Consider the following 26,054-nt stretch of genomic DNA (forward strand, 5'->3'; position numbering starts at 1 on the left):
TACGACTGGGCACTGCCATTTCAAACTGGATTTCATTAAACCCTTCCAGTACAGACTTGGTCCCCTCCCAGTAAAAACAGGCTCTGTTTAGAATCATGGAATGGTTTGGGTTGGAAGGGACCATTAAAGGCCATCTAGTGCAACCCCCCTGCCATGAGCAGGGACACCTTCAACTGGATGAGCTGTCTCCAAGCCCCGGCCAACCTGGCCTGGAATGTTTCCAGGGATGGGGCATCTCCTGTCTCTCTGGGCAACCTGGGCCAGTGTCTCACCATCCTCATTGTTAACAGGTCTTTATATCGAGTGTAAATTTCCCCCCTTTTAGTTTAAAGCCCTCACCCTTTGTCCTATCGCAACAGGCCCTGCTAAAAACTCTGTCCCCAGCTCTCCTGTAGGCCTCCTTTAGGTACTGGAAGGCCCAAATAAAGTCTCCCCAGAGCATTCTCTTCTCCAGGCTGAACAAACCCAACTCTCTCAGCCTTTCCTCACAGCAGAGGTGCTCCAGCCCTCGGAGCATCTTTGTGGCCTCCTCTGGACCCACTCCAATAGGTCCATGTCTGTCCTGTGCTGAGGGCTCCAGAGCTGGAGCAGCACTGCAGGTGGGGTCTCACCAAAGCAGAGCAGAAGGGCAGAATCCCCTCCCTCGACCTGCTGGTAATGCTTCTTTTGATGTATCCCAGGATACCGTTGGCTTTGTGATCTGCGAGCGCACATTGCCAGCTCATGTCCAGCTTTTCATCCCCAAGTATACCCAAGTCCTTCTCGGCAGGGCTGCTCTCCATCCCTTCATCCCACAGGCTGTATTGATATCACAGATTGCCCCAACCCACGTGCAGGACCCTTCACTTGGCCCTGTGGAACCTCATGCTGTTTATACGGGCCCACTTCTTGAGCCTTTCCAGGTCCCTCTGGATGACATCCTGTCCGCTGGGAGTTTCAATTGCACCACTCAGTGTGGTGTCATCAGCATACTTGCTGATGGTGCACTCGATCCCACTGCCTATGTCATTGATGAAGATATTGAATAGTACTGGTCCCAGTACGGACTGCTGAGGTTCACCGCTTGTCACCAGTCTCCATCTGGACATGAGGCCGTTGACCACTACTGGATGGGACCATCAAACCAGTTCCTCATCCACCGAACAGTCCACCCTTCAAATCCACATCTCTCCAGTTTCACAGAATCACAGAGTGGTCAGGGTTGGAAGGGTCTTCTCGAGATCATCTAGTCCAAGCCCCCTCCAAGAGCAGGGTCACCTACAGCAGGTTGCACAGGATGGCAACCAGGCGGGTTTGGAATGTCTCCAGAGTGGGAGACTCCCCCACCTCTCTGGGCAGCCTGTGCCAGTGCTCTGCCACCCTCAAAGGAAAGAACTTCCTCCTCATGTTAAGATGGAACTTCCTACATTCAAGTTTGTGCCTGTTCCCTATAGTCCTATCACTGGGCACCACTGACAAAAGACTTCCCACCCCCCTGGCACCCTCCCTTTAAGTATTTATAAGCATAGATAGGGTCCCCCCTCAGCCTCTTTTTTTCTCCAGACTAAAAAGCCCCAAGTCCCTCAGCCTTTCCTCATAAGAGAGATGTTCCAATCCCCTCATCATCTTCGTAGCCCTTTGCTGGACCCTCTCCAGCAGTTCCCTGTCCTTCTTTAAGTGGGGATCCCAGATCTGGACACAGTACTCCAGATGAGGCCTCACCAGGGCAGAGTAGAGGGGGAGGATGACCTCCCTCGACCTGCTGGCCACACTCTGCTTGATGCACCCCAGGATGCCATTGGCCTTCTCGGCCACCAAGACACATTGCTGGCTCATCGTCATCCTGTTGTCCACTGGGACATGCTGCTGCATGTTCCCGCAAGATCTTCCTTCCTTCCAGCTGGACAAGCCCAGCTTTTTCAGCTTCTTCTCACAGCACAAGTGCTCCAACCATGACCTTGGTGGCCCTCCACTGAACGGGCTCTTTTAACAGTGTCTCTCAGGCATTGCAGCGGGTCAGAACCTGGGGGAGTATTCTGGATCAGTTCTCAAATGTGCGGAGCCCAGGGCGATAATCACTCCCACTGGCTGTGCTCCTGCTCATACTGCCCAGGATGCTTTTGGCGTTTGCAGATGGCTCCATGTTTTGCCTAATGAAACAGAAGTACCACCAGAGCCTTTCCTGCAGTGCTGATACCAACCTAGGCAGTCCCTGCCCTCTGTCACTTCAGGCCCTTAGTCAACCTCAGCAAAAAAACTTTAGATCTGTCTTTGTTGGATAACATGATGTTACTAGTGGCCTGTCCTTGTCTAAGTCCCTTGGGATGGCAACCCTGCCTTCTAATATAGTGTCTGCTCTCCTCATTGAGGTGTCATCTACAAATGGTTTAAAAAAAGGATTTTGTCATCTCCTTTGTGTAATTAAAAGCCCTTGAAACATGGTGGAACCCGACTAGATACATCCCTCTGGGCAGAACACTATGCGTTCACCAAGTTCCTTCAAGCCCGAGTACTGATCTCAGTTATTACCCATCTACTTATCCACCCAATCAGACCATAATGTTGTAACTGGACACAAGAATACTGTGGGGAATGAGGCTGATAGCATAGTGTTCGGCGCAGAGTCTAGTTGGAGGCCTGTAAGTAGCAGTGCTCCCCAGGGGTCAGTACTGGCCAGTCTTGTTCAACATGTTAATCAACGTCCTGGATGAGGGCACAGAGTGTACCCTCAGCAAGTTTGATGACATCTGTTGGAAGGGTAACACAGCAGGGCATAGGCAGTCCAGGAGGTTCTTGGATTGTATTGACAACGTTTTTCTCCCAGTGGTAGAGGAGTCAACGAGGAGAGGAGCTCTGCTGGACCTTGTCCTTACCAACAAGGAGGGGCTGGTAGGCAGTGTCAAGCTCAAGGGCAGCCTGGGCTGCCGTGACCATGAAATGGTAAAGTTTGAGATCATCAAGGCAGCGAGGAAGGTGCGCAGCAAGCTGACCACCCTGGGCTTTAGCAGAGCTGACTGTGTCTTCTTGAAGAATCTGCTCAGTATAGTGCCATGGGATGAAGTGCTGGAGGGAAGAAGGGCCCAAGTAAGCCAGTTAATATTCAAGGCTCACCTTCTCCAAGCTCAGGAGTGATGCATCCCTACAAAGAAGAAGGCAGGCAGAAAAGCCAGGAGGCCTGCATGGATGAACAAAGAGCTCCTGGACATGCCCACAAGTGAAAAGGAGGCCTACAGGGGGTGGAAACAGGGGCGGGAAGCCTGGGAAGAATACAGAGAAATTGTTCAAGCAGCCCCGGATCAGTTTAGGCAAGCTAAAGCCCAGATTGAACTAAATCTGGCCTGGGGCATCAAGACAAACAAAAGTCCTTCTTTAAGTATGTCAGCGAGAAAAGAAAGACTAGGTAAGAGCATGCAATATTTGGATGCTGCCAGTCATCAGGGAGTTCCCTCCCTCAACCTCCATGGCCTTTCAATGATTACGGAGTGTCATTGGACACGCTGGGACATTGGCTTACCCTGTCATCTCCCTCAGCTGCCACCCCTCCTGTCCCATAGACTGGTAAGGATTGTCTTAGTTAAGGTGACTTGGGAACAATCCACTGCTGGTGGCGTTCCTCCAGATTCCTGCCCCTTGTCTCAGAGCCCTGGGAGACCTTGCTGGGGCAGAGTGAGGCAAAGAGGATGTATAGAATCTCCCATATAGCTCCACCCGCTCTCTGAAACTCAGCAGTGGCCACACAGTGGCTTTGTTTCTCCTTGAACACTTCCGGAAGGAGTAAACACTCATTCTGGTGCCCTTGAATTGCCTTTCAGGGTTAGATTGAATTGTGATCTGGACTATAGCTGAGCTTGGAGGAGGCTGTCCTTGAAGACCAGCTGGACTGAGCTCTGCCACCATGTCACAGCTCTGTCTGCCACAGGAACGACTCCAGCTCGTCCTGTCTGTGCCCCTGGCTGAGATCATTGCTGCACCTTTGGGCTGAAGCCCCCCAGCTGTGGCACCAGTCAGCTGGGGACTTGTCATAAGGACTCCTGGTACCAAGAATCCAAGAACCCGTGTGTGCTACTGATTGGACAAGAAGAGGGGTTACTCATGGCCAGGTCTTCTTCTGCTGGGAGAAATACCACTGGTGGAAGTAAGTGTCTCTGCGCAGCTGAGGGAGGGAACATCAGAGATTGCATCAGCCTTTTTCACAGGCGGTTCCCCTGGAGCCCCAGGGACACCTCCAGGGAGCCCAGAGGGGACAGAGAGAGTGTCACCGTGGGCTGGTCCTCTGCTGCTGAGCTGGGCCGGGCTGCTGGGCCAGAGGGAGCTCCTGGCAAGCGGGCAGCGCTGCAGAGAGACAGCTCTGCCCAGGAGCAGCTCCTCTGCACGGCACAGCAGGGCTGAGGGCACTGTCTGCAGGCAGCGAGGGCAGAGCAGGGAGGCAGAGAGAGGTTAAGGGCAGTCTGGAGAGGGAGGATGCTGAGAGCTTACTGCGGGAGAAACCTTCATAGCCCTTGACATGGTAAGTCTCTGGGTTAGGGCAATTGCAGCTGCAGTTCTTGGAAAGATGTCCAAAAGCTGCTCCTCCCATGGCCTATGGGATCTTTCAGGAGGACTCTGACACTTCCTCTAGTGTAGAGGTGAAGAATGTGCTCCAGAGGAGGAATGCCCTGCAGTGCCTTCAGAGGGAGAGGGCACGACGGCTGCCTTCTCCTTAGGACCACTGCCATGTGTGATGGTGGGTGTGCAGGCAGGGGTGGGCAGGGCTGTCCTTGCCAGCAGGGTCCCTGCAACCCAGGGGCTTTGTGCTGGGGCAGGGACTCTGCCGCCTGCCAGGGTCAGCTCTCCGCCTGCCCAGGGAGCTCCCACGGAGGTGCTGTGGGGAGAAGGTGTGTGTGGAAGGAGCAACTCCTTGCATGGCAGGGTCCTGGTGTTGCCGAGAGAGAACTGCGTGGGTCAGGGCTGCTCACAGCTGAAGGGCAGTGGCAGAGGAAACTTTTCAAGAAGAACCTCAAGGCAGGGGCTACCTGAAAGCGAAGGAGTTTGTGCTTTCAGTCTTCTGCTTTTTTTTTTTTTTTTTTGTGTGGGGAGTGAGACGTGGAGATTTGTCTCCCCGTTCTTCAGAAGGCACAGAGCCTCCAAATCTTTTTCACTTAGAGGTGAATAAATCAGGGAGTAAGAAAAATCCATATGCTACAGCTTACAGAGAGCACCCAGCATCACCTTTCCAGCCTTATCAGCGTTGGTCAGATGTTCCTGTCAGAGCCTGCACCCACAGAAATGCTCCTGGGCAGTGTTCTGCTGCCAGGAGGTGTCTGCGGGACAGAGCTGAGCACACAGCATCTGTGATGGGTTCTGTGTGCACTGCCGGCGAGGAGACGCGCTGCCAGAGAAAGAGCTCCCAGCAGGGACAGCTCCAGGCAGCAGAGCCCTGGGCTGGGAAAGAGAGGGAACAGCTCCCATGTGCCTTGGGAGGGTGATTCGGGCACCTTCCTGCCATCTCCTGTAATGAGGGCGCCTTCTACTGGCCTCCTCTCTCGCCCAGCAGAGCTTCTGACATCAAGGCTGTGGGGTTTCTGGCTGAGGTGCCTCCTCAGCAGCCACACACCAAGGAGGAGAAACTCCTTAGTTCTATGGGTCTCTGTCTTCTCTCAGCAGGAGCATTTCTCCACCTTCCCCTCCTGTCCATGCTGCTCTTGTTCTTACATCCATACTCTCTAGTAAGAGGGGGTTCAGGTGTGGCTCACACGCCAACATTGCCATGCAGCTGTGTCCGTGGGACCAAAGTCCTTCAAACCACCCAAACCTGTGGGGCTGTGGAAAATGCAGTGTGGAGCTGGGGGGTGAGCTGGCTCTGCTGAGATCACTGCACTTTGAGCACTTGTGGGAGTTTCCCTGGCATTCTCCTGCTGGAAAATGCTGACCAGCTTGTCTTCATGACACAGGGATTACTGATGAGGCAAACGGTGACTTTCAGAAGCTGCCCCACCTTTCCCAGATGCCCACTGCTGTCAAGCAGGGGTGACTGCTCGGGAGCCCATGGGCAGAAGCCTCCTTCTCGTGTCATGTTTGGCCAGCACAAAGCAGAGCTCAGAACTTGGGGAAGTCCAAAGGTGCTGAAAGGAAGGAGGAAGGCAATGTGTGTTTGGGAAGGACAGAGGAGAATGGGACACAGGAATGTGAAGAGATGTGCTCAGAGCAGTCCTAACCTGTGAGTGTGTTTTCCTCCTTTGGCAGAACCTCATGAACAAAGGGATCAGATGTCCAACAGCAGCTCCATCACCCACTTCCTCCTCCTGGCGTTCGCAGACACACGGGAGCTGCAGCTCTTGACCTTCTGGCTCTTCCTGGGCATCTACCTGGCTGCCCTCCTGGGAAACGGCCTCATCATCACCGCCATCGCCTGTGACAACCGCCTGCACACCCCCATGTACTTCTTCCTCCTCAGCCTCTCTGTTCTGGACCTGGGCTGCATCTCCACCACTCTCCCCAAAGCCATGGCCAATTCTCTGTGGGACACCAGGGCCATCTCCTATGCAGGATGTGCTGTCCAGCTCTTTTTCTTTGTCTTTTTCATTTCAGCAGAGTTTTCTCTTCTCACCATCATGGCCTATGACCGCTACATTGCCATCTGCCAACCCCTGCACTACGGGACCCTCCTGGGCAGCAGAGCTTGTGTCCGCATGGCAGCAGCTGCCTGGGCCAGTGGGTTTCTCTATGCTCTCCTTCACACGGCCAATACATTTTCACTCCCCCTCTGCCAGGGCAATGTTATGAACCAATTCTTCTGTGAAATCCCCCACATCCTCAGGCTCTCCTGCTCAGATGCTTACCTCAGGGAAGTTGGGCTTCTTGTTGTTAGCACCTGTTTAGCCTTTGGGTGTTTTGTTTTCATTGTGGTGTCCTATGTGCAGATCTTGAGGGCAGTGCTGAGGATCCCCTCTGAGCAGGGAAGGCACAAAGCCTTTTCCACGTGCCTCCCTCACCTGGCCGTGGTCTCCCTCTTTCTCATCACTGCCATGTTTGCCTATCTGAAGCCCTCCTCTGTCTCCTCCCCATCCCTGAACCTGTTGGTGTCATTCCTGTACTCAGTGGTGCCTCCAGCTATGAACCCCCTCATCTACAGCATGAGGAACCAGGAACTCAAGGATGCTCTAAGAAAATGGATGACTGGTTTCTTTTCAGAAGCAGCAATGAACTGCACATTTTCTTCTACATATCACTCATCATGTAACTCATTACAGGCCCAGACTTTCTTTGCTAGGTTTTTTTCCTTTCATTTCTTTGGGTTTTAGCTTTTCTGGGCTATACTAATGCTGTCAACAAAAGAACAGAGTCATCCTTTATCTTATTTCTATGTCAGGATCTGCCTGTCTTGTTTGATCCAGAGACTTTGTATAAATAAGGAGCTCCTCTCTCTGTGTGTTTAAACAAAATAAAGGACTCTGCACTGAGTTTTGTGTCTGAGATCCCTTCTCTGAGACCTTCTCTGGAGCTGCAGGGGCCTCATCTGTGTGCTGAGGTGGAGGGGGCAGGAGCCATCTGAGCTGGGTCTGCCTCCCAGCCTGACCAGCATGGCCCTGGGCACCACAGCCCCCGGCTCTGCAGAGACGCACCACCAGCTCGGGGGCTGTGGGACGCCTGGGGAGGGGTCCAGGAACGGATGGCCAGGCCAGCATGGATGAGCTCTCTCGGGAAAAGGCTCTGAGGGGAGATGGGCTGTGGTGGGAGAAGAGCAGGGCACCACGTGTGTGCAGGGCAGCCATGGCAAGAGGAACCCTTTGCTGCGGTGGGGCAGCTCGGGGCAGGCTGCCTGTCCCTGGGGCCAAAGGGCCTTCCTGAGGGTGCCCTGGGCCAATTCTCTCATGCCATCCTGGGAGGACGTTTGGCAGCTGGGGCTGCAAGCTGCCTGGGGTGGAGGTCTCCTCAGCATGCCGGCTGGGTGGACAGTCTCACTGGCCTGCACATCCTGCTGTGGGACCATTCCCAATGGGGTTGTCTCTGCTGGTCTGTGCTGGGGAGAGGGCAGGAGGTGGCCAGATTCAGGGAGGGTGTGGGCTGGCGGGGCTGGCAAGTGCCTCAGAGAGGAAAACCCCAGGGAAGAGCTGAAGTGTGGGAGTGTGCAGGGTGGGGGCACACAGCAGTGTCCTGGCGCATCTGGGCTCCTGCGCGAGACATGAGGGACCAGCAGAGCAGGGTCTGGGCTGTGCCTGTGCCCACTGGACGCCCCGGGGAAGTTGCCCCAGGGCCACCATCATGGGCCAGCCAAAAACAACCTCCATTTCCAGCACTGGACTCTCATCCCACCTCAGAGAGGTTCTTTGTCCCTCCACAGAGGGACACCAAAGACAAGGTCCATCTTTGCATTGTACAGATGAGACTTAAGCATGCACATCTTGTGCGTGTGGGGAGATGGACACGTGTGAGCACAAATGCCATCAGCTATTCCTGGGGCTGCCATGAAGGCGTGTGGGACAGACGAGGTCACTTCACTTGGAGTGTAACATCCCCTGGGGAAACAGCTGGATGCAGCACTGGGATGTGCTTCCTTGAACCGAGGTCCCCGTGTCCATTCCTCATGAGGAGTGCAGAGCATGGCGACACACTGCAGGGCTGTGGTGCCTCCCAGCCTCTAGGGTTGACTGCAGGAGGTCAGAGAGACACTGTGACCTCTGCAGTGCATTGCTTCTGCACGGGCAAGGGAAGGACTCGTGTCTCTGATCACCCATGTGTGTATGAGAAGTGCCCGAGGCCAGCTGAGGTGTGGGCACCCGACAGAGCTCTGACATTTCTGTGTGTGACCTCACAAACAAATCCCCACTGTCCCAGGGACAGTCATCTCAGCTGCCGTGGACAGGCTCATTGCAAGTGCTCCTCTCTGCTCCATCACCCTGTCCTGTGACTCTGGATTGTGCCCTCAAAAGTGCCAGAGCAGCCAGACAGGTTCCGGGGTCCTTGGAAAAAGCAGATGTCAAACCCATCTTCAAGAAGGGCAGGGGTGAGGATTGGGAGAATTACAAGGTGGTGTGCCTTCCTCAGTCCCTTAGAAGGTGGTGGGGTATGTCCTCCCGCAGCCGTCTCCAGGCACTGGAAGGAGAAGAAAGGCATTGCTGGACCAGGATGGTTAGGGGAAACAAGGGCATGTTGTGTACCTGGCCTTGTGCACGGCCTTTGACATCATCTCCCACAGTCTCCTTATGGCCAGATTGATGCTCTCTGGACTGAAGCAGTGGATGGTCTGGTAGGAGGGAAGTTGGCTAGATGATCAGGCACAAAAGTCAACAGCGGTACAAAGTCCTGCCTGAAGCCAGTCATAACAAGAATCCCTCAGTGATTAGCATTTGGGCCAACGTTGTTGAATGTCCTTATAATCCCCCTGTACGGTGGAGCCCCATCCAAGAAGAGGACGTGGATGTGGGCTGGCATGTCCCTTCTGCCTGAGTACCTGATGGGACAGCAGCAGGCAGATGGCTTGTTTGTGTCTTTCCAAGAAGCTGAAAGGCCAGCAGTAGTCACATGGTTTAGAAGATCATGGTGAGGTTACTTCTGTCTGGTCAAGTGAAAGGCCACAAGAAGGCTGATGAGTGAGGTCACCTGCCTGGAGGGTGCTTCCTCAGATTTTTGAGCTTTCCTTGGAAGTGGGACAAAGCAGGAGAGAGCAAAACTGCTACAAAGTGCAGCTGGGAAAGTGGAGACTGGACATAAGGAAGAAGCAATTTCCCTGGAAAGGTAGAGCTGTGATGCAAGAGGTCACCCAGAGAGAGCTGGTGTCCCGGTTTGAGGTATAACAGGGACCATTTTCTTCAGTAACTTTGCTTCTTAGCCGGGTCTCTTCTAACTGCTGAAATTAACAGCGTATTGTGCAGACACTATTTGCTCTCATAGTGATCAGACCTTTATAGTTGATGCCCAGGCATGGTGTGCAGAGAGGATCTTGCTTATACTTATTGCTATAACAACCAAGGCCAACCAACGTTGTTATTTGCCCCGTTGGAGGGTCAGAAGTGGAAAAGCGCGGTGGGGTCCAACCAAATATACCAATACCAATACAAAATATACCAGGATTATACTCAGCCAACTATAACCGTAGGAAGCTGTGCACTCCCAGCAGTGGACAGCAAATGTGGGACACTGTGGGCGCTGCGGATTCAGGAGGAAGGGAAGGGCTCAGGGCTCTGGCACCAGGGCATGAAGTTCTCAGGATGGCAGCCATCAAGGGAGAGAGGGCACTTCACAACAAACTTTATATTGAATGTGACAATGCTCATGGTATGAAATAATCCTGTTGGCAGCTCGGGTCAAGTGCTCGGGACTCGCTCCTCCTCATCCCTGCACCCGGCAAGCTCGAAAACATTGAGACCTTGAAACCCCCACACCATAGTTGGCTATAAAGTATATATATTGACAAATTCAGAACCCAGAGCCTTCTAAAAGTGCAGTCTTCCCAAGTATTAAAAGAGAATTTAGTCCTGTCTCACTCAAACCAGGAGAACGGATCACAAGGTTGACCTCTTTGCTTAATCCAAGGAGAAAGAGGCCTATTTGAGGTGAGCCTCTTCTTGGCACCAGCTTTGAGAGCAGAGCTGAGATTTCAGGCAGTGCACTTGGGAAATCACGTTGTATTACAGACCAACGAAGAGAACTTCAGCTCTTCCACAGTGTTAGATGTACATATATATGGGCTCCAGGTGAGACAGCGTGGGTTCATTCCTTGCTAGAAGTACGCTGAATCTAAACAATTGTGGGGGATCATCATAACCACCGATTATCACAAAAGATTATTCATGGCAAAAATAAAAATGCTGATAATGATAATGAAAATGATGCCAATAATGGCAAGGTAGATAAGGGAAAGGATAAGCCACACAAACAACAAACAGGTCTGGAATGGGATAACCCAGGATTCATTCCTGGACTGTGGGTGAAATGTTACCACTCTTGACAAACATCCGTGAAATCACTTTCCTACTGCCCTGCTTCAGCTTCTCATTCCTCATGCTGTAGAAAAGGGGGTCACAGCTGGAGGTACCACAGAGTACAGGACTGCCACCACCAAATCAAGGGATGGGGAGGGCCTTCTGGTCAGCAAAGTGCTGACAGAGAGAGCACGACCAGGTGGGGCAGGCACCTGTACAAGGCTTTGTGCCGTCCCTGCTCAGAGGGGATCCTCAGCACATCCCTCAAGATCTGCATACAGAAGAAAAGAATGAATATAAAACACCCAAAGGCCATACAGAGGCCATCCACAAGTACCAAAACTTCCCTGAGGCAGGAGTCTGAGCAGGAGAGCTTGAATGTCTGGGGGATGCTCTTACTGCTCCAGGGACAGGGCAGCCTTCCCCAGGCTGGTACAGCCAGAAAGGTGTTTTCACTTCCCATTCCTTCCTGCTGTGTTAAGAAGGGTTCTTAGGCAAAGAAGTTGATGCAAGGTAATTATTATTTTTTTTTTATTAAATGCAATGAGACACTGGATCCCCATTTACAGAAGTCTCTGGGTCAAACAAGATGTGTGGATACGTAAGTAGGAAGAGATTAATAATGACATTTCTTTGAATACAAAATCATCACAAGTGGAAAAAAAATATAAAGAAACAGTCTTATTTGGTCATGACATACAGTGGGAATCCTTTGTAGAAGCACATAGGTAGTCTATGGCTACCGAAAAATTTCCAGTCAGTTTCCTAAGGTCATCCTTGAGCTCCTGGATCCTCACACTCTTGATGAGGGGCTTCAGTGTTGGAGGTACCACCAAATGACAACCAGCCATCACCACATGCAGGGCTGGGGAGGAGATGGAGGGGGACTTCAGGCAAAGATGGCAGTACTGACAGACAAACAGCCAGGTGACAGAGGCATGTGGAGAAGGCTTTGTGTCGCCCTTGCTCAGAGGGCATCCTCAGCACCACTCTCAAGATCTGCACATAAGAAAGCATGAGGGGGAAAAAAAAAAAGGCACCAAAAATAGAAAGGCACTAAAAGCAATAAGCCAACTTCCCTGAGGTAGGAACGTGAGCAGGAGAGCTTGAGGATGTGGGGGATTTCACAGAAGAACTGGTGCAGGGCATTGCCCTGGCAGAGGGGCAGTGAAAGTGTATTGGCCGTGTGCAGCACAGCATAGGGAAAAACACTGCCCCAGGCAGCTGCTGCCATGTGGACACAAGCTCTGCTGCCCAGGAGGGTCCCGTAGTGCAGGGGATGGCAGATGGCAACGTAGCGGTCATAGGCCATGATGGTGAGGAGAAAATACTCAGCTGAAATGAAGAAACTGAAAAGTAAGGTTTGATCAGCACATCCTGCATAGGAGATGGCCCTGGTGTTCCAGAGGGAATTGACCATGGCTTTGAGGAGAGTGGTGGAGATACAACCCAGGTCTATGAGGTAGAGGTTGAGGAGGAAGAAGTACATGGGGGTGTGGAGGCGGTGGTCGCAGGTGATGGCGGTGATGATGAGGCCGTTTCCCAGGAGGGCAGCCAGGTAGCTGCCCAGGAAGAGCCAGAAGTACAAGAGCTGCAGTTTCTGTGTGTTCAGGAACGTCAAGAAGATGGAATCTGTCATGGAATTTCCATTGCACATTTGGTCCATCAGGATATGGAGGGCTCTTCATAGAGGAAAACGCATCAATACATTTGGACAGACTTCTCATTTCTCTCTATTCCCTTTGTCATGGGGCTGCTGGATATCAGAGAGATGCCATGGGTGAGCTGTGCTCTTCAGGAGCCCAGCTGGATTCAGCCCAGTAGGACCTCATTGGAAAGAGTGGAATGTCCTAAAGATGGGATGTCCTGAAGGGCGACTTAGCTCATTTGTATCACCCTGACTGTGCAGATTAGGAGGACATTTTACTCCCATGGAAGCATCCGCATAGCAGCAACCACAGATATTTTTCACGGCTGAATCCAACCCAACCCCAGAAACTCCGGTGATACCAACAAGGGGAGCAGAGGCAGAAGGGGAAATGTGGAGAAATGCCAGGAGTGTTTCTGTGAGGAGGCAATAGAAGGACAGAGGGTTGGGCTGTGCTGGGTGGAAGAGGAGACCAGGGCGTTCCTTCAGAGTGGGTGTCTGCGCTGCAGGGGATGGCAGGGAGGGTGCCCAAGTGCCCTCTCCCAGGGTGTTTGTGGGAGCAGGTCCCTCCGACTCCCTGCCCACGTCTCTGCTGCCTGGAGCTGTCCCTGCCGGGAGCTGTTTCTCTGTCCCAACATCTCCTCCCTGCCAGTGCTCACTGACCCCATCCCTCCCGCTGTGTGCTCAGCTCTGCCCTGCAGATCCCTCCTGGCAGCAGGGCACTGCCCAGGGACATCTCTGCATGCCAAGGGGATAAGAAGAGGCTCAGACAAATGCTAACGAGAACTGGGGTCTTTGTGCCTGCTCCAGAGTGGAGAAAAAAAATTCCCATCTCCCACTGTCAGGGATGTCACAGTCAGGGATGAGAAGGTAGAGTTGAGGCTCCTGAAAGAAGGGAACAAGGCCAAGAGGGGGACTTCAGGAGAGCAGGCTTTGGCCTTCTGAGGGACCTGATCAGAAGAATCCCATGGGATAGGGCCCTGTGGAGAAGAAAGCTCTTTGCTAGTCAAGGATGGACTCTTGCAGCTCCAGAACAGTCCACCCCATCATATAGGAAGTCTGTCAAAGCTGTCAGGAGCCTGGCATGGGTGAGAAAGGAGGTCCTGACTAAAATGAAGCATGAAGGGGCAGCCCAGAGAAGTTGGACGCTGACTGGTTTCTGGCCTCAATGATTCTTTGACTCTGTGCTGGAGAGAGCCATTTGTGTGAGCATGTGCTTGTCTGTGCCTGAGGTCGAGCAGGGGGACGAGGGGATCCCGGGGCCAGGTTCTGGATACATGGAAGGTGTCAGACCAGCTCTTGGAAGGATCCATTTTTGCTGTGTGTCTATATGGGTAGATATCTTACACTAACATAATACAGCACACAAAGAGCCCACCCTTGTTTCCCTCTCTCCACTGAGCATGGTTTTGATTGCCCTAGAAACCTCTTTGTGTACCACAAGTCTTCCCGTGATGATAATGCATTTGGGGGCGGGGGTGGGTGCAGGGAGGCTGGGTGAGTAGAGGGACGAGGCTGGCTCTGACAGGGGCCATGAAGCAGCTGCCCGGAGGTGACAGCAAGGACATTACAAGGAAGAAACTTATCTCTGTTGACGTCATTGTTTTTAGGAAGGCAAAGCTCCCCTTGAGCCAGTGGTTGCAAGGAAGGTCAAGAGCAGAAAGAAGGGTTACGGGGACCTCCTTGCAGCCTGTCAGAACCTAGGAGGAGGTCAAAAAAATACAGAGATTGGCTCTCCACCTCTGGTGCATATTAAGAGGATGAAAGAGAAGTGTTGGGTGAAAGAGGGGATGTTCAACCTGGAGATAAGGAGAAGATTTTCTGCCAGTGTCAGGGCTCGTCCTGAGCCAGGTGGCCATGAGCCCCACCTGCCCTTCCGTCTGCCATGGTTGGTCAGGTTGCTGTAACAGAGGTGCCCCCAGGATCAGAACCCAGGTGGGCCTCTTCCACCTGCCTCACCCCCTCCCCTCCCCAAGGATGGGGTTCCTCTCGGGTGGGGACTCTGATGCGCTGGATAACCTCAGAATGACTGCTGGCCAGCATGTCTCCTGAGGGCCAACCAGGCTGCTGCTGTGGAAGTGCCCTCAGAATCATCACCATGCCAGCCATCTCCCCTTGGCCTGCCGCTCCCCTTTCCCTCTGCCCCTATCTTGGCTCTGCTGGGAAGAGCGGTTTTGTGATAAACCTCTTGTCCCCAAACTGCTGGGGCCAGCTGCTGCACAGTCATGCTCCTACAACTGTAGTGGCCTCACAATCAAGATCAGAACTTGTCTCACCTTTGCCTATCTCTCCCCATCCACTCCCTTGACTCCTCATCTCTGCTGGACCCCACCTTCAACATCCAAACCCCGTTACTGGCTTTTCCCTCTCCTCTGCCCCACGGGTTGCCAGAGACAGGGTGGCACATCTTACATTTAGGATTTGCAGTGCTCATGCATAATTCTTGTGGTAAAGTCAGTACTGAGATCAGACTCTATGGTGTGGAGCAGTTAAAGCAGCAGATTGGCAGTGGTGACCAACCATGTTGGTTTTGCAAGGGGGGGCTTCTGTCTGTTTTAGAAAAGGAAAATTTGCTTTCCCTTATGATGCAGGTTGACTTGATGGGTCTTTTCACATTAATTCCTTTCATTGCCCTGGTTGGAAGATGACATTTTCCCACCTTGGGTCAAGACGATGGGCTCTCTCATAGCCACTCAAAGTGACTATAACAAAGTGACTCTACTCTGGAGTTATTTAGCCTGAGTTTGCCATACATGAAGAGGGTCCGTGCATGTTCATGCGTCCTCTAATAATAGGGCCAAGTTTCTCCTATTCCCAATGGCCACTTCAGCTGTGCGTTATCCCCAAGAATCTGCTGGCAAGCACTCCAGGATCCCTGGTGCCAGCCCACAAGAACCTGGGCCTTCCCAGTAGACCCTATGGATCTTGTCCAAGACATACTCTTGAATTCCCAGACTGAGGGGAGTGCGCTGCATTGATTGTGACTTCTGTTCATGACTATATGTTACTCTGCTGGAAGCTGAGCTGCTGTTCCAGCTTTCTGTAGCTCAGTTTCTAAAACCTTTAGTTCTGTTTCTAAATCTTGTGCTTGTCCAACTTGTAAGTCCAGCTGTTTCATTTGTAACCAGGGTCTATGTCTGTTTACCCTGAGATCTTCCTATCAAACTTTGATTAAGATGATTGTCTTTATTTTGGGAAATTCCTCCTCCTTCAATTTACGGGTGTCTTTTTTTCACATTCTTTACCTCGTCATCCATTTCTCTCAGGAGATCCTGTGAATCATACATGGCACACCACAGGGTTCCAATGGCACCGGCTTCCTTTTTCACTTTGCCATGACTAACGTAAACTTGACAGGCTGGAGAAGTAGGATCTGCTACTTTAAGACAGTGGGATCTCCTAGGGCATTGCCCTGGTTCAATCACCTGCTTATTGAGTTTGTAACATCCTTTTCCTCCTTAACGCATATTTTAGCTCAAGCTGCATGGTCTGTTTTATGCTGTGCACTTCCCATACAGCCTTTACACAGGCAAACACTAACAGGAATTTTGCTGCTCCAAGCGACTCAGTAGAAAAGAGTTTTAAATGTGTTTTCTGTAAGCTCCAATTCCAGATTGACTTTCCTTCAGAGGTCCATTGGTTCTGAGCATCCAGAAAGCCACACCAAAGATGCATTGTGGGTCATTTCAGTCACCACCATCACCCACAAACCTTCCACTTTGACTGCAGGGCTTGCCTCTCCATTTACAGACCACGCAATGAAGTTGGGATGAGGCTGTTCATTAGGAGAGCTTCCCAGACAAAATGCTGTTTGAGCCCAGCCAAGGGTGTGTCAGGGGCAATTCCTCGAGGCAGCCAACCAAATATTAAATGAGCACAGAGCTACTTGTGGCTGGAATTCTGTGTGCAGGAGCAAGGACTGCCTTCATTCCAACAGTGCAGTTCCTTCACCCTTGTCGTGGTTTGGGCCGGCCTGGCCACTGCAACAAACGACAGATGCTCTCCCTCACCTCTCTTTCCAAGGAGAGGAGGGAGAGAGAGAAAGGACTTGTCAGTTTAGATAAGTTAGTCAGTTTTGGGTCACTTCTCATCTCCGCTCCTATCCAAAGGTGTGACCCCTCTACACTTTATGGCTTCCGACCCTCCAACGGGGCATATAACAAAGTGAGCTGCCCTTGGTTGTTATAGCAAAAAGTCTAAGCAAGAGCCTCTCTGCATACCATGCCTTGGCATAAATTATAGATGATCAGGTTTTGTCACTCTGAGAGCCAACAGCTTATGGACAATATGCATTAAATTTCAGAGAGTTCAGTTAGTTCGAGGAGGCTTGGCTGCAAAGTCAAATTACTGAACAGAAAATGGGTTCTGTTTCATTTCAAACCAGCACAGGTGGGCTGTCCTTTTGGGAGGGCATAAGGAGAATAAAAGAGAAGCACTCGGGATTTCAGGGAATGGAAAGAGAAGCAAAGGATGCTGTTGGCCTTCTTTGCCCCCTGCTCCTGTTTTGCCTAATGAAACTGAAGAACCAGCAGAGCCTTTCCCGCAAAACTGCCACCCAGCCACACCGCCCCTGCCCTCTGTCATTGTATGGGGTTAGTGCACTTCAAGGGCAGAACTTCAGAGTTCTCTTTATCGGACATCATGATATTACTTTTGGCCCATCCCTCTGGCCTGTCTATGTCCTTTGGCATACCAGCCCTTCCCGCCAGAGTAGTGTCTTCAAATCCTATGAAAAAGAACACTTGCATCTTCTCCAGGTCCTTATAAACATGATAAACAGGGCAGGTGGCAGGACAGACACTTGCAGGAGCTTTCAAGCTAGATGCCTCAAGGAAGAGTACCACACATTGACCACAGACCTCTGAGCCCAATCTGCCATCTGGTTAGTTACCCATCTCCTTATGCACCCATGCAAGCCATGACATCCTAATTCGGGCACAAGCATATTGTGGGGGAAGATGCTGAAAACTATGCTGACTTCCAACTTAAAAGACCAGCACTGCTCTCCCTGCGCTGAGCAATCCTGTTCTTCCATCACAGGAAGCAGAGAACGGTGGGACACAAGCTGTCCTGGGTAAATCCAGGGTTTCAGACACCCACAAATGGGTTCTGAGCGGACACACTCTGGGGCACAACTTCCCCTATTTATCGGTTGGCCATTTTTTTAAAAGAGCATGCAATATTTGGATGCTGCCAGTCATCAGGGAGTTCCCTCCCTCAACCTCCATGGCCTTTCAATGATTACGGAGTGTCATTGGACATGCTGGGACATTGGTTTACCCTGTCATCTCCCTCAGCTGCCACCCCTCCTGTCCCATAGACTGGTAAGGATTGTCTTAGTTAAGGTGACTTGGGAACAATCCACTGCTGGTGGCGTTCCTCCAGATTCCTGCCCCGAGTCACAGAGCCCTGGGAGACCTTGCTGGGGCAGACTGAGGCAAAGAGGATGTAGAGAATCTCCGATATAGCTCCACCCGCTCTATGAAACTCAGCAGTGGCCACACAGTGGCTTTGTTTCTCCTTGAACTGTTCCTGAAGGAGTAAACACTCATACTGGTGCCCTTGAATTGCCTTTCGGGGTTAGATTGAATTGTGATCTGGACTATAGCAGAGCTTGGAGGAGGCTGTCCTTGAAGACCATCTGGACTGAGCTCTGCCACCATGTCACAGCTCTGTCTGCCACAGGAACGGCTCCAGCTCGTCCTGTCTGTGCCCCTGGCTGAGATCATTGCTGCACGTTTGGGCTGAAGCCCCCCAGCTGTGGCACCAGGCAAGCGGTGACTTGCCATAAGGACTCCTGGTACCAAGAGTCCAAGACCTCGTGTGTGCTACTGATGGGACAAGAAGAGGGGGTACTCATGGCCAGCTCTTCTTCTGCTGGGAGAAATACCACTGGTGGAAGTAAGTGTCTCTGCGCAGCTGAGGGAGGGAACATGAGAGATTGCATCAGCCTTTTTCACAGGCGGTTCCCCTGGAGCCCCAGGGACATCTCTGAGGGAGGCCAGAGGGGACAGAGAGAGTGCCACCGTGGGCTGGTCCTCTGCTGCTGAGCTGGGCCGGGCTGCTGGGCCGGAGGGAGCTCCTGGCAAGAGGGCAGCACCGCAGAGAGACAGCTCTGCCCAGGAGCAGGGCTGGGGGCACTGCCTGCAGGCAGAGAGGGGAGACCTTCGAGGCAGAGAGAGCTTAACGGCAGTCTGGAGTAGGGGGCGCTGAGAGCTCACTGGGGCAGAAATCTTCACCGCCCTCTGCGTGGTAAGTCTCAGGGTGCCGGGCAATGCAGCTCCAGTTCCTGGAGGGTTCTCCTCAAGCTGGTCCATCTGAGAGCTCTGGGCTCTGTCAGGAGGACTCTCTCAGTTTCTGTGCTGTAGAGGAGGAGAATGTGCTCCAGAGCAGGGCTTCCCTGCTGCCCGGTGAGAGGGACAGGGCCGGAGGGCTGCCTTCTGCCGGGGATGGTTGTGGAGGTGTGCATAGGGGTGTGCAGGCAGCGGTGGGCAGGGCTGTCCTTGCCATCAGGGTCCCTGCACCCCATGGCTGTGTGCCGGGGCAGGGACTCTGCCAGGGTCAGCTCTGCACCTGCCCGGGGAGCTCCCACAGAGCTTCTGTGGGGAGAAGCAGTGGGTGGAAAGAGTGATGGCCAGCAAGGCAGATGCCTTCTGTTGCTGAGATGGACCTGTGTGGGTCAGGGCTGCTCCCGGATCCCCATCACCCCCAGGACATTTGCACAGAGTCCTTTTGAAGAAGGACATCGAGGCACCTTTCCCCTGAAGGGGAAGAATTCTGTGCTGTGGGATTTCTCCTCTCGGCTGCTGGGTGAGCAGTGGGGGGTGGGAATGGAGTTCTCCTTTGTGGAGAAGGCACAGAGACCCCCGTTCTCGATAGCACTTCCCTGAAGCCCTCCTGAGCCCCCGCACACCCAGAGACGCCCCTGGGCAGCGCTGTGCTGCCAGGAGGGGTCTGCAGGGCAGAGCTGAGCACACAGCGGGTGGGATGGGCTCTGGGGCACTGGCAGGGAGGAGACCCGTTGGCAGAGAAGCAGCTCCAGGCAGGGGCAGCTCCTGGCAGCCCAGACATGGGCAGGGACAGAGAGGGAGCTGCTGCCAGACATGCCCAAGCAGGGGGAATCCCGGCACCTCCTGCCATACCCTCACCTTCAGACAACTTCTCCGCAGCAAGCCTCTGCTCTCCTCTCCCGCCCACCTCACAGCCAGAGGGTCCAGAGCCCGAGATGCCTTCTCGGCAGCTGCACCTCCAGTCAAGGAGACGTGTGATTGTCCTACAAGTGATGCACAACATAAAAGCAAGTGCCCTGCAGTTTCTCTGTCTGGAGACACTGTCACTGAGGAGAAGGCTTCACTGCACGCCTGTCTGACTCCCTCTCCTCGCTTCCTTTTTTCAGAGCACAGACACATTTCTCCTCTTTCCCCATCCTTCTGTTGAACTCTGCATCTCAGGAGTTGGGAGGGGGTGCGGGTCAGCTTCTCTTCTGCCTCTGACTCTGGGAGTCCTGCCCCAGAGGTGTCCTCATGGAAAGTAGGTGTCGAAGTAGTATTTTACCTGATAAGGGAGTGTGTCATTGAGTTTGTGGGGTTGGGAATGAGCTGGGTCATTCCTCATTCAGCTGTGGGAGGGGGATTTCTGTGAGGAATGGCATGGGGATTTCCTCAGAGAAGTCTCCGAGTTTGTCACTGCCTTTTCCTCCTTGGACAGGTCCCCCTGCCCAGAAGCAGCAAATGTCCAATGGCAGTTCCATCACACAGTTCCTCCTCATGGAGTTTGCAGAAACACGAGAGCTGCAGCTCTTGACCTTCGGGCTCTTCCTGGGCATCTACCTGGCTGCCCTCCTGGGAAACGGCCTCATCATCACCGCCATCGCCTGCGACCACCACCTCCACACCCCCATGTACTTCTTCCTCTTCAACCTCTCTGTTCTTGACCTGGGATCCATCTCCACCACTCTCCCCAAAGCCATGGCAAACTCCCTCTGGAACACCAGGGCCATCTCCTATGCAGGATGTGCTGTCCAGCTCTTTTTCTTTCTCTTTTTTATTTCAGCTGAGTATTTTCTCCTCACCATCATGGCCTATGACCGCTACGTTGCCATCTGCCATCCCCTGCACTACGGGACCCTCCTGGGCAGCACAGCTTGTGTCCGCATGGCAGCAGCTGCCTGGGGCAGTGGGTTCCTCAATGCTGTGCTGCACACGGCCAATACATTTTCACTGCCCCTCTGCCAGGGCAATGCCCTGCACCAGTTCTTCTGTGAAATCCCCCACATCCTCAAGCTCTCCTGCTCACACTCCTACCTCAGGGAAGTTGGGCTTCTTGTGGTTAGTGCCTGTTTAGTCTTTGGGTGTTTTGTTTTCATTGTGGTGTCCTATGTGCAGATCCTGAGGGTGGTGCTGAGGATCCCCTCACAGCAGGGACGGCACAAAGCCTTTTCCACGTGCCTCCCTCACCTGGCCGTGGTCTCCCTATTTATCATCACTGGAGTGTTTGCCCACCTGAAGCCCCCCTCCATCTCCTCCCCATCTCTGGAACTGGTGGTGTCATTTCTGTACTCGGTGGTGCCTCCAGCAGTGAACCCCCTCATCTACAGTATGAGGAACCAGGAGCTCAAGCATGCCCTATTGAAACTGACCCAATGGACGCTGTTACACCGACAATAACCTGCCACCCCTTCTCTGCACACTGCCCAGGGGTTATCTTAGATCATGAGCCTAATTTTCCTCTTGTCATAACCCTGCTGATTGATATTTTTCTGGGTTTATACTACTTGTGTTGGGGCTTGATCCTACTGTGTCTGACCCTTGCACAACACTGAGTCAGATGTGGCCGGTCTGGTAACAGCTCTTAAATGAAACGGGATGTCTCAGGTAGAATAGCAAGAAAAGGGAAAAGCAGGGAAAAAAAAAAAAAAACAAACATGGGCTGAGATAAATATCGTTTAATAGAACAGTAACAGAAAATAAAAGCATTAGCAGTAACAACATCAATAATAATAATAAGTATAAGTATATATAGAATAAAGTGATGCAAAATATATTACTGTCAACACCCAATGATCATTTGCCCCGCCTGTCTGGAGAAGTGATCACCGATTCCTTCCCTCAAGCCAACTCCCATTTATATACTGAGCATGACAGCTATGAGATGGAACATTCCTTTGGCCAGCTTGTCTTGTCTGTGCCCCCCCACCTTCTACGGGACGTTGAAAAAGTCCGTGACTTAATATAAGCATCACTCAGCAACAACTAAAACAATATGAGTTAGCAATGTTATTCTCATAGTCAATCCAAAACAGAGCAGCTACCAGGAAGAATATTAACTCTATCCCAGGCAAAACCAGGACAGCGTCCGCCCCTTATTCTATACCATCTACCTCATGCCCAGGTCTTACACTTTTCCATAAATCACCACCATTTTCCTGTCTTTGATATATGTATATATGCACACAGATATCATTCCCTTAGTCCATGGGCCATCCCACTGAAATGTCCCTTGAGTTCATTTAGTCCATGACTTTGGGCTCCATCTCTTGTAACTGTCTTTCCCGGCAGAAGACGTGGTGTGTGATGTTGAATTGTTGCGTGCTGCATCTGGAGCTCGCAGCTGGTGTAGCCGGCAGGGCCCATGTCCATCAACTGTGGGTTGAAGATGTCGATCTCAAGACAATTCCCGAGTGCCAGTTACTGCAGCCACTTCTGGTTCCATCACTTCTGCACTTTGCTCAGTTTCATCAAAGTTCATTCTTCATTAATTTAGGTCACTTTCACTGCAATGCCATAGATAGAGCATATAGCACCTGTAGTAGTGATGACATAGAGTGGTAATTTAGCAATAAATATCATATCATTTGATTCATTGGCCATTCTCACCAAAATCAAATCCCCTTGAGGAACACATCGATCATCCCCATCCTCCCGCATCACCCACCAAGTGCACTCAGGGCCTTACAAAAAAGCTATCCCACAGATAGTTTTGCCTTTGCTTGTGTCAGGAATAATCCAGACTCTCTTCCCGAACATATTCAGATCCTCAAATGTTCCCTAACCAGGTGGCCTTTGCCAAATGTGTATCCCGACTTTTGAAGGTCCCACCACCCATGGCTCTCAGTGTAGTTTATAACAGACCGTTGTATTGTTTCATTTTCCCGGAGGCTCGTGCATGGTAGGGGATGTGATACACCCGCCCAATGCCATGCTCTTTGGCCCAGGTGTCTATGAGGCTGTTTGGAAATGAGTCCCACTGTCTGACTCAATTCTCTCTGGGGTGCCATGTCGCCATCAGACTTGCTTTTCAAGGGCCAGGATAGTTGTTCAGGGCGGTGGCATGGGGCAGAGGGTGTGTTTCCAGCCGTCCGGTGTTTGCTTCCACCGTTGTGAGCACGTGGCGCTTGCCTTGGCGGGTTTGAGGGAGTGTGATAGAACCAATCTGCCAGGCCTCCCCGTATTGATATTTCAGCCAACGTCCTCCATATCAAAGAAGCTTTAACCGCTTGGCTTGCTTAAATGCAGCACACGTTTCACATTCGTGGATAACCTGTGCAATAGTGAACGTGATCAAGTCCACCCCCTGGTCACAAGCCCATCTATATGTCGCATCTCTTCCTTGATGGCTTGAGGCGTCATGGGCCCACCAAGCTATGAATAGTTCACCCTTACGTTGCCAGTCCATGTCCACCTGAGCCACTTCAATCTTAGCAGCCTGATCCACCTGCTGGTTGTTTTGATGTTCCTCAGTGGCCTGACCCTTGGGTACGTGGTCATCTACATGATGTACTTTCACAACCAGATTCTCTATCTGGGCAGCAATGTCTTGCCACAGTTCAGCAGCCCAGATGGGTCTACCTCTGCACTGCCAGTTGCTCTGCTCCCACTGCTGTAACCACCCCCACAGAGCATTTGCCACCACCCATGAATCAATATAGAGGTAAAGCACCAGCTGCACGGGGGCTCACAGCCGGTCCCGGGTCACCCCTGCGCCTGTGATTTCACTTTGGGACACATTCCAGAGCCACCAGACAGGCAGGGGTTGGGAGACGGTGTTGGAGGGAGGGCACAGACAAAGTGCTGTAGCACCTCCAGGAGAAGCACCTTCCACTGCCACAGGCTGTGACGTGGGCGATAGCTTGGCTCCCAGCGACACATCCTCACCCAGGGAGAGGAAGATGAGTGCTGTGCTTTGCACCATCTTCAGTGAGCTTTGCCTGGAGGAGAGACTCTTTGATGGGTGGCATTGAGTTCAGTGCTCACAAGAACATCCTCTGTAGCTGCAGTCAATAGTTCAGGTCAGTGCTTGGAACAAGAGGGGATGGGGACACACAGCATTTCCCAGGCTGTGTCACGCTGCCTTAGTGTCTCTCCAGTGTTTCCCTCGGCACTGAACCTCTTTTCCAGCACTTCCCCACAGTCCTGGTGCCTTCCTGGACACCGGAATTCATCCCCAACCCAAGATCTCACAGCAGCGCTGGAAGCGGTGTCTGACGAACCCCCCGATGCGGTGCAGGGCTGGAGCATGGCCAGCCGGGCTTGTCTGCCGTGGGGCGGGAGGTGTTCCTTCCCCACACAGCGCCATTCTCTGGTGGTCTTGTTGAAGCAAGGAGGGCACTGGCCCTGTGGCTCTCTGTGCACAGCCGGAGGCGGTGACTCCTTGTTAAAACAACCGGCTCGTAACACATGAATTAATAAGCCCCACGGCCTCCCAGCGTGGCTACTGCGTGTGCCCAAATTGGTGCCCCGGAAAGGAGGCACAGGGGATAATAGGGTCCGGGTTTAATGCAGCAAAGCTGCTTTTTCCCCCAGCACTGCTTTGCTTTTTTCAGGGCTTTGTTTTCCACCCACTGGAGCAATGCCGGGAACGATGTCTATAAAATCCCCGGCACTTCACCTGAAATGATGCGGCTCATTACCAAGTACGCCTACACCGGCACAGTACCGGTCAAGGCCATCAACGTTGAACATTTGCTGATAGCGGCCGACCAGTTCAACGTCATGGGCATCGTCAGACTGTGCTGCGAGTTCTTAAAGTCCCAGCTGTGCTTGGAGAACTGCGTCGGCATCTGGAGATTCACCGAGTATTACTACTGCCTTTATTATTGACTTTATTATTGACCTGCGGGAAGCAGCCCACGCGTTCATCTCCCATCACTTGGAAAGGGTGACCAGGGTGTTGAGAGAGTTTCTGGAGCTCTCCATCAATGACCTCCTGTGTGTCCTGCAGAAGGAGGATCTCCGTGGGAAAGAAGAGGCCGTGTTCAAGGCCGTTCTGCAATGGATGGCTCACGACCCGCAGAACAGGAGGCAGCAGGTTGCAGTCTTGCTGGGCAAGGAAGAGTGGAAGGGGGGACAGAGGGCATTTATTTAAAACAAAAAAAGTCTAGGTTATTCTTACCTTAGAAAAAATAAACTCAGCATTTTTGACAGTAAGGACTTTGCTTGAAACTTTTGAAATCCTACCTTCACAAGGGTATAAATTTGTAGTTCATATTCACTGGACATACACACCACTCACCCAAATCCCATTGATTGTTAGCACGTGCATGGTTTCCGAAGGCACACACACTGACACTATGGAAATGATCAGGTATGTGTTGTCTATGAGTGCCCAGGCCACAGTTGTGTGAGGCATTGCACAAGCATCTGAAATCCTTGCCCAAAAGAGTTTGCAAACCACCTGTTCCTTTCGACTGGGCCTGAAAGGGGGACCATCTTGCATAGGGGAGGATGGCACATCGCTCTCATGTTCTTGAGGCAGTCCTATTCGAGTCATGGTTTCAGTCAGAGTCCTTCCTGAACGATCATTGCCTGGGAGGACAGCACCATAAAGGCAGTCAAGTGCCTTCTGGGCCACCCCTGGGGACAATTCTCGGCCTTCGAGGATAACATCATGAAAACTTTCCAACTGCCCATGCTGTCCCAGGAGAGAGATTGGGACACAAAGTATGGAATTACATGAGTGATTCTCTGTTCACGAGCACGAGTGGTCCCAGTCAAATTGGGACACCCCAAATGCAGTTTCACACATGGTTCTTATACCTTTAGAGCATTCAGGTACAACACAATTTGAGTGATCGCTACTTAACACGCACACGCAGGCTGCTGTTTGGCAAAGCAACTCTCATGCTGTGGCATCATCATCCACCTGCTGCTCTCCTAATGGAGACGTCCCTGGAGTCGGTCTTGCTGCAGTTCCTTATCTCTGATGCCAGATCAGGGGAGGGTTTCACAGGGGTGTCAGAGGGGCTGGGAGGATGGTGTCATCCGCTCAGTGCTGGAGCATCCTTTCTTCTTCAGGCTGGGGGCTGTCTTCTCCTCCCGACAATGAGCTGGGTCCTGTAGTCATGCTGACTGAACCATGGCTATGCAGTACGCAAAAGAAACGCTGTATATCTTAAGAAAGTTCATACAATTTCATACTCTAAAGAGTAATTGTTACAATAGTTCTGGAATGAGATTTTCCTAACAGTCCCTCCTTTTCCTTTCACCGTCAGGGTCACACTATACTCTTCATTATTTAAGTCGTAAGTC

The 26,054-nt window shown here is 52.1% G+C and overlaps 3 protein-coding genes across 3 annotated transcripts in view; 2 read left to right on the forward strand and 1 right to left on the reverse strand.

The window, feature by feature from the left end:
* LOC309684387 (olfactory receptor 14A16-like) overlaps positions 1-26,054 on the reverse strand; it is a gene marked incomplete at both ends in the record, with an annotated part of 210,076 nt that overhangs the window by 89,445 nt on the left and 94,577 nt on the right. The gene's annotated exons all lie outside the window — the stretch shown is intronic.
* Positions 6,225-26,054, forward strand: part of LOC309684396 (olfactory receptor 14A16-like) — a gene marked incomplete at both ends in the record, with an annotated part of 42,551 nt that continues 22,721 nt past the window's right edge. Inside the window, one exon of the mRNA XM_082500319.1 lies at positions 6,225-6,369. Within this exon, the coding sequence (XP_082356445.1) occupies positions 6,225-6,369 (145 nt within the window). The remainder of the gene's footprint in view (positions 6,370-26,054) is intronic.
* On the forward strand, positions 20,259-21,194 carry LOC309684397 (olfactory receptor 14I1-like; the record flags this gene model as incomplete). Its single annotated transcript, XM_082500320.1, has 1 exon — positions 20,259-21,194. One exon carries the CDS (start codon positions 20,259-20,261, stop codon positions 21,192-21,194), a length of 936 nt encoding a protein of 311 aa, XP_082356446.1.

The sequence above is a fragment of the Vanellus vanellus genome (assembly GCF_965231255.1).
Source record: "Vanellus vanellus genome assembly, contig: HAP1_SCAFFOLD_70, whole genome shotgun sequence".
NCBI lineage: Eukaryota > Metazoa > Chordata > Aves > Charadriiformes > Charadriidae > Vanellus > Vanellus vanellus.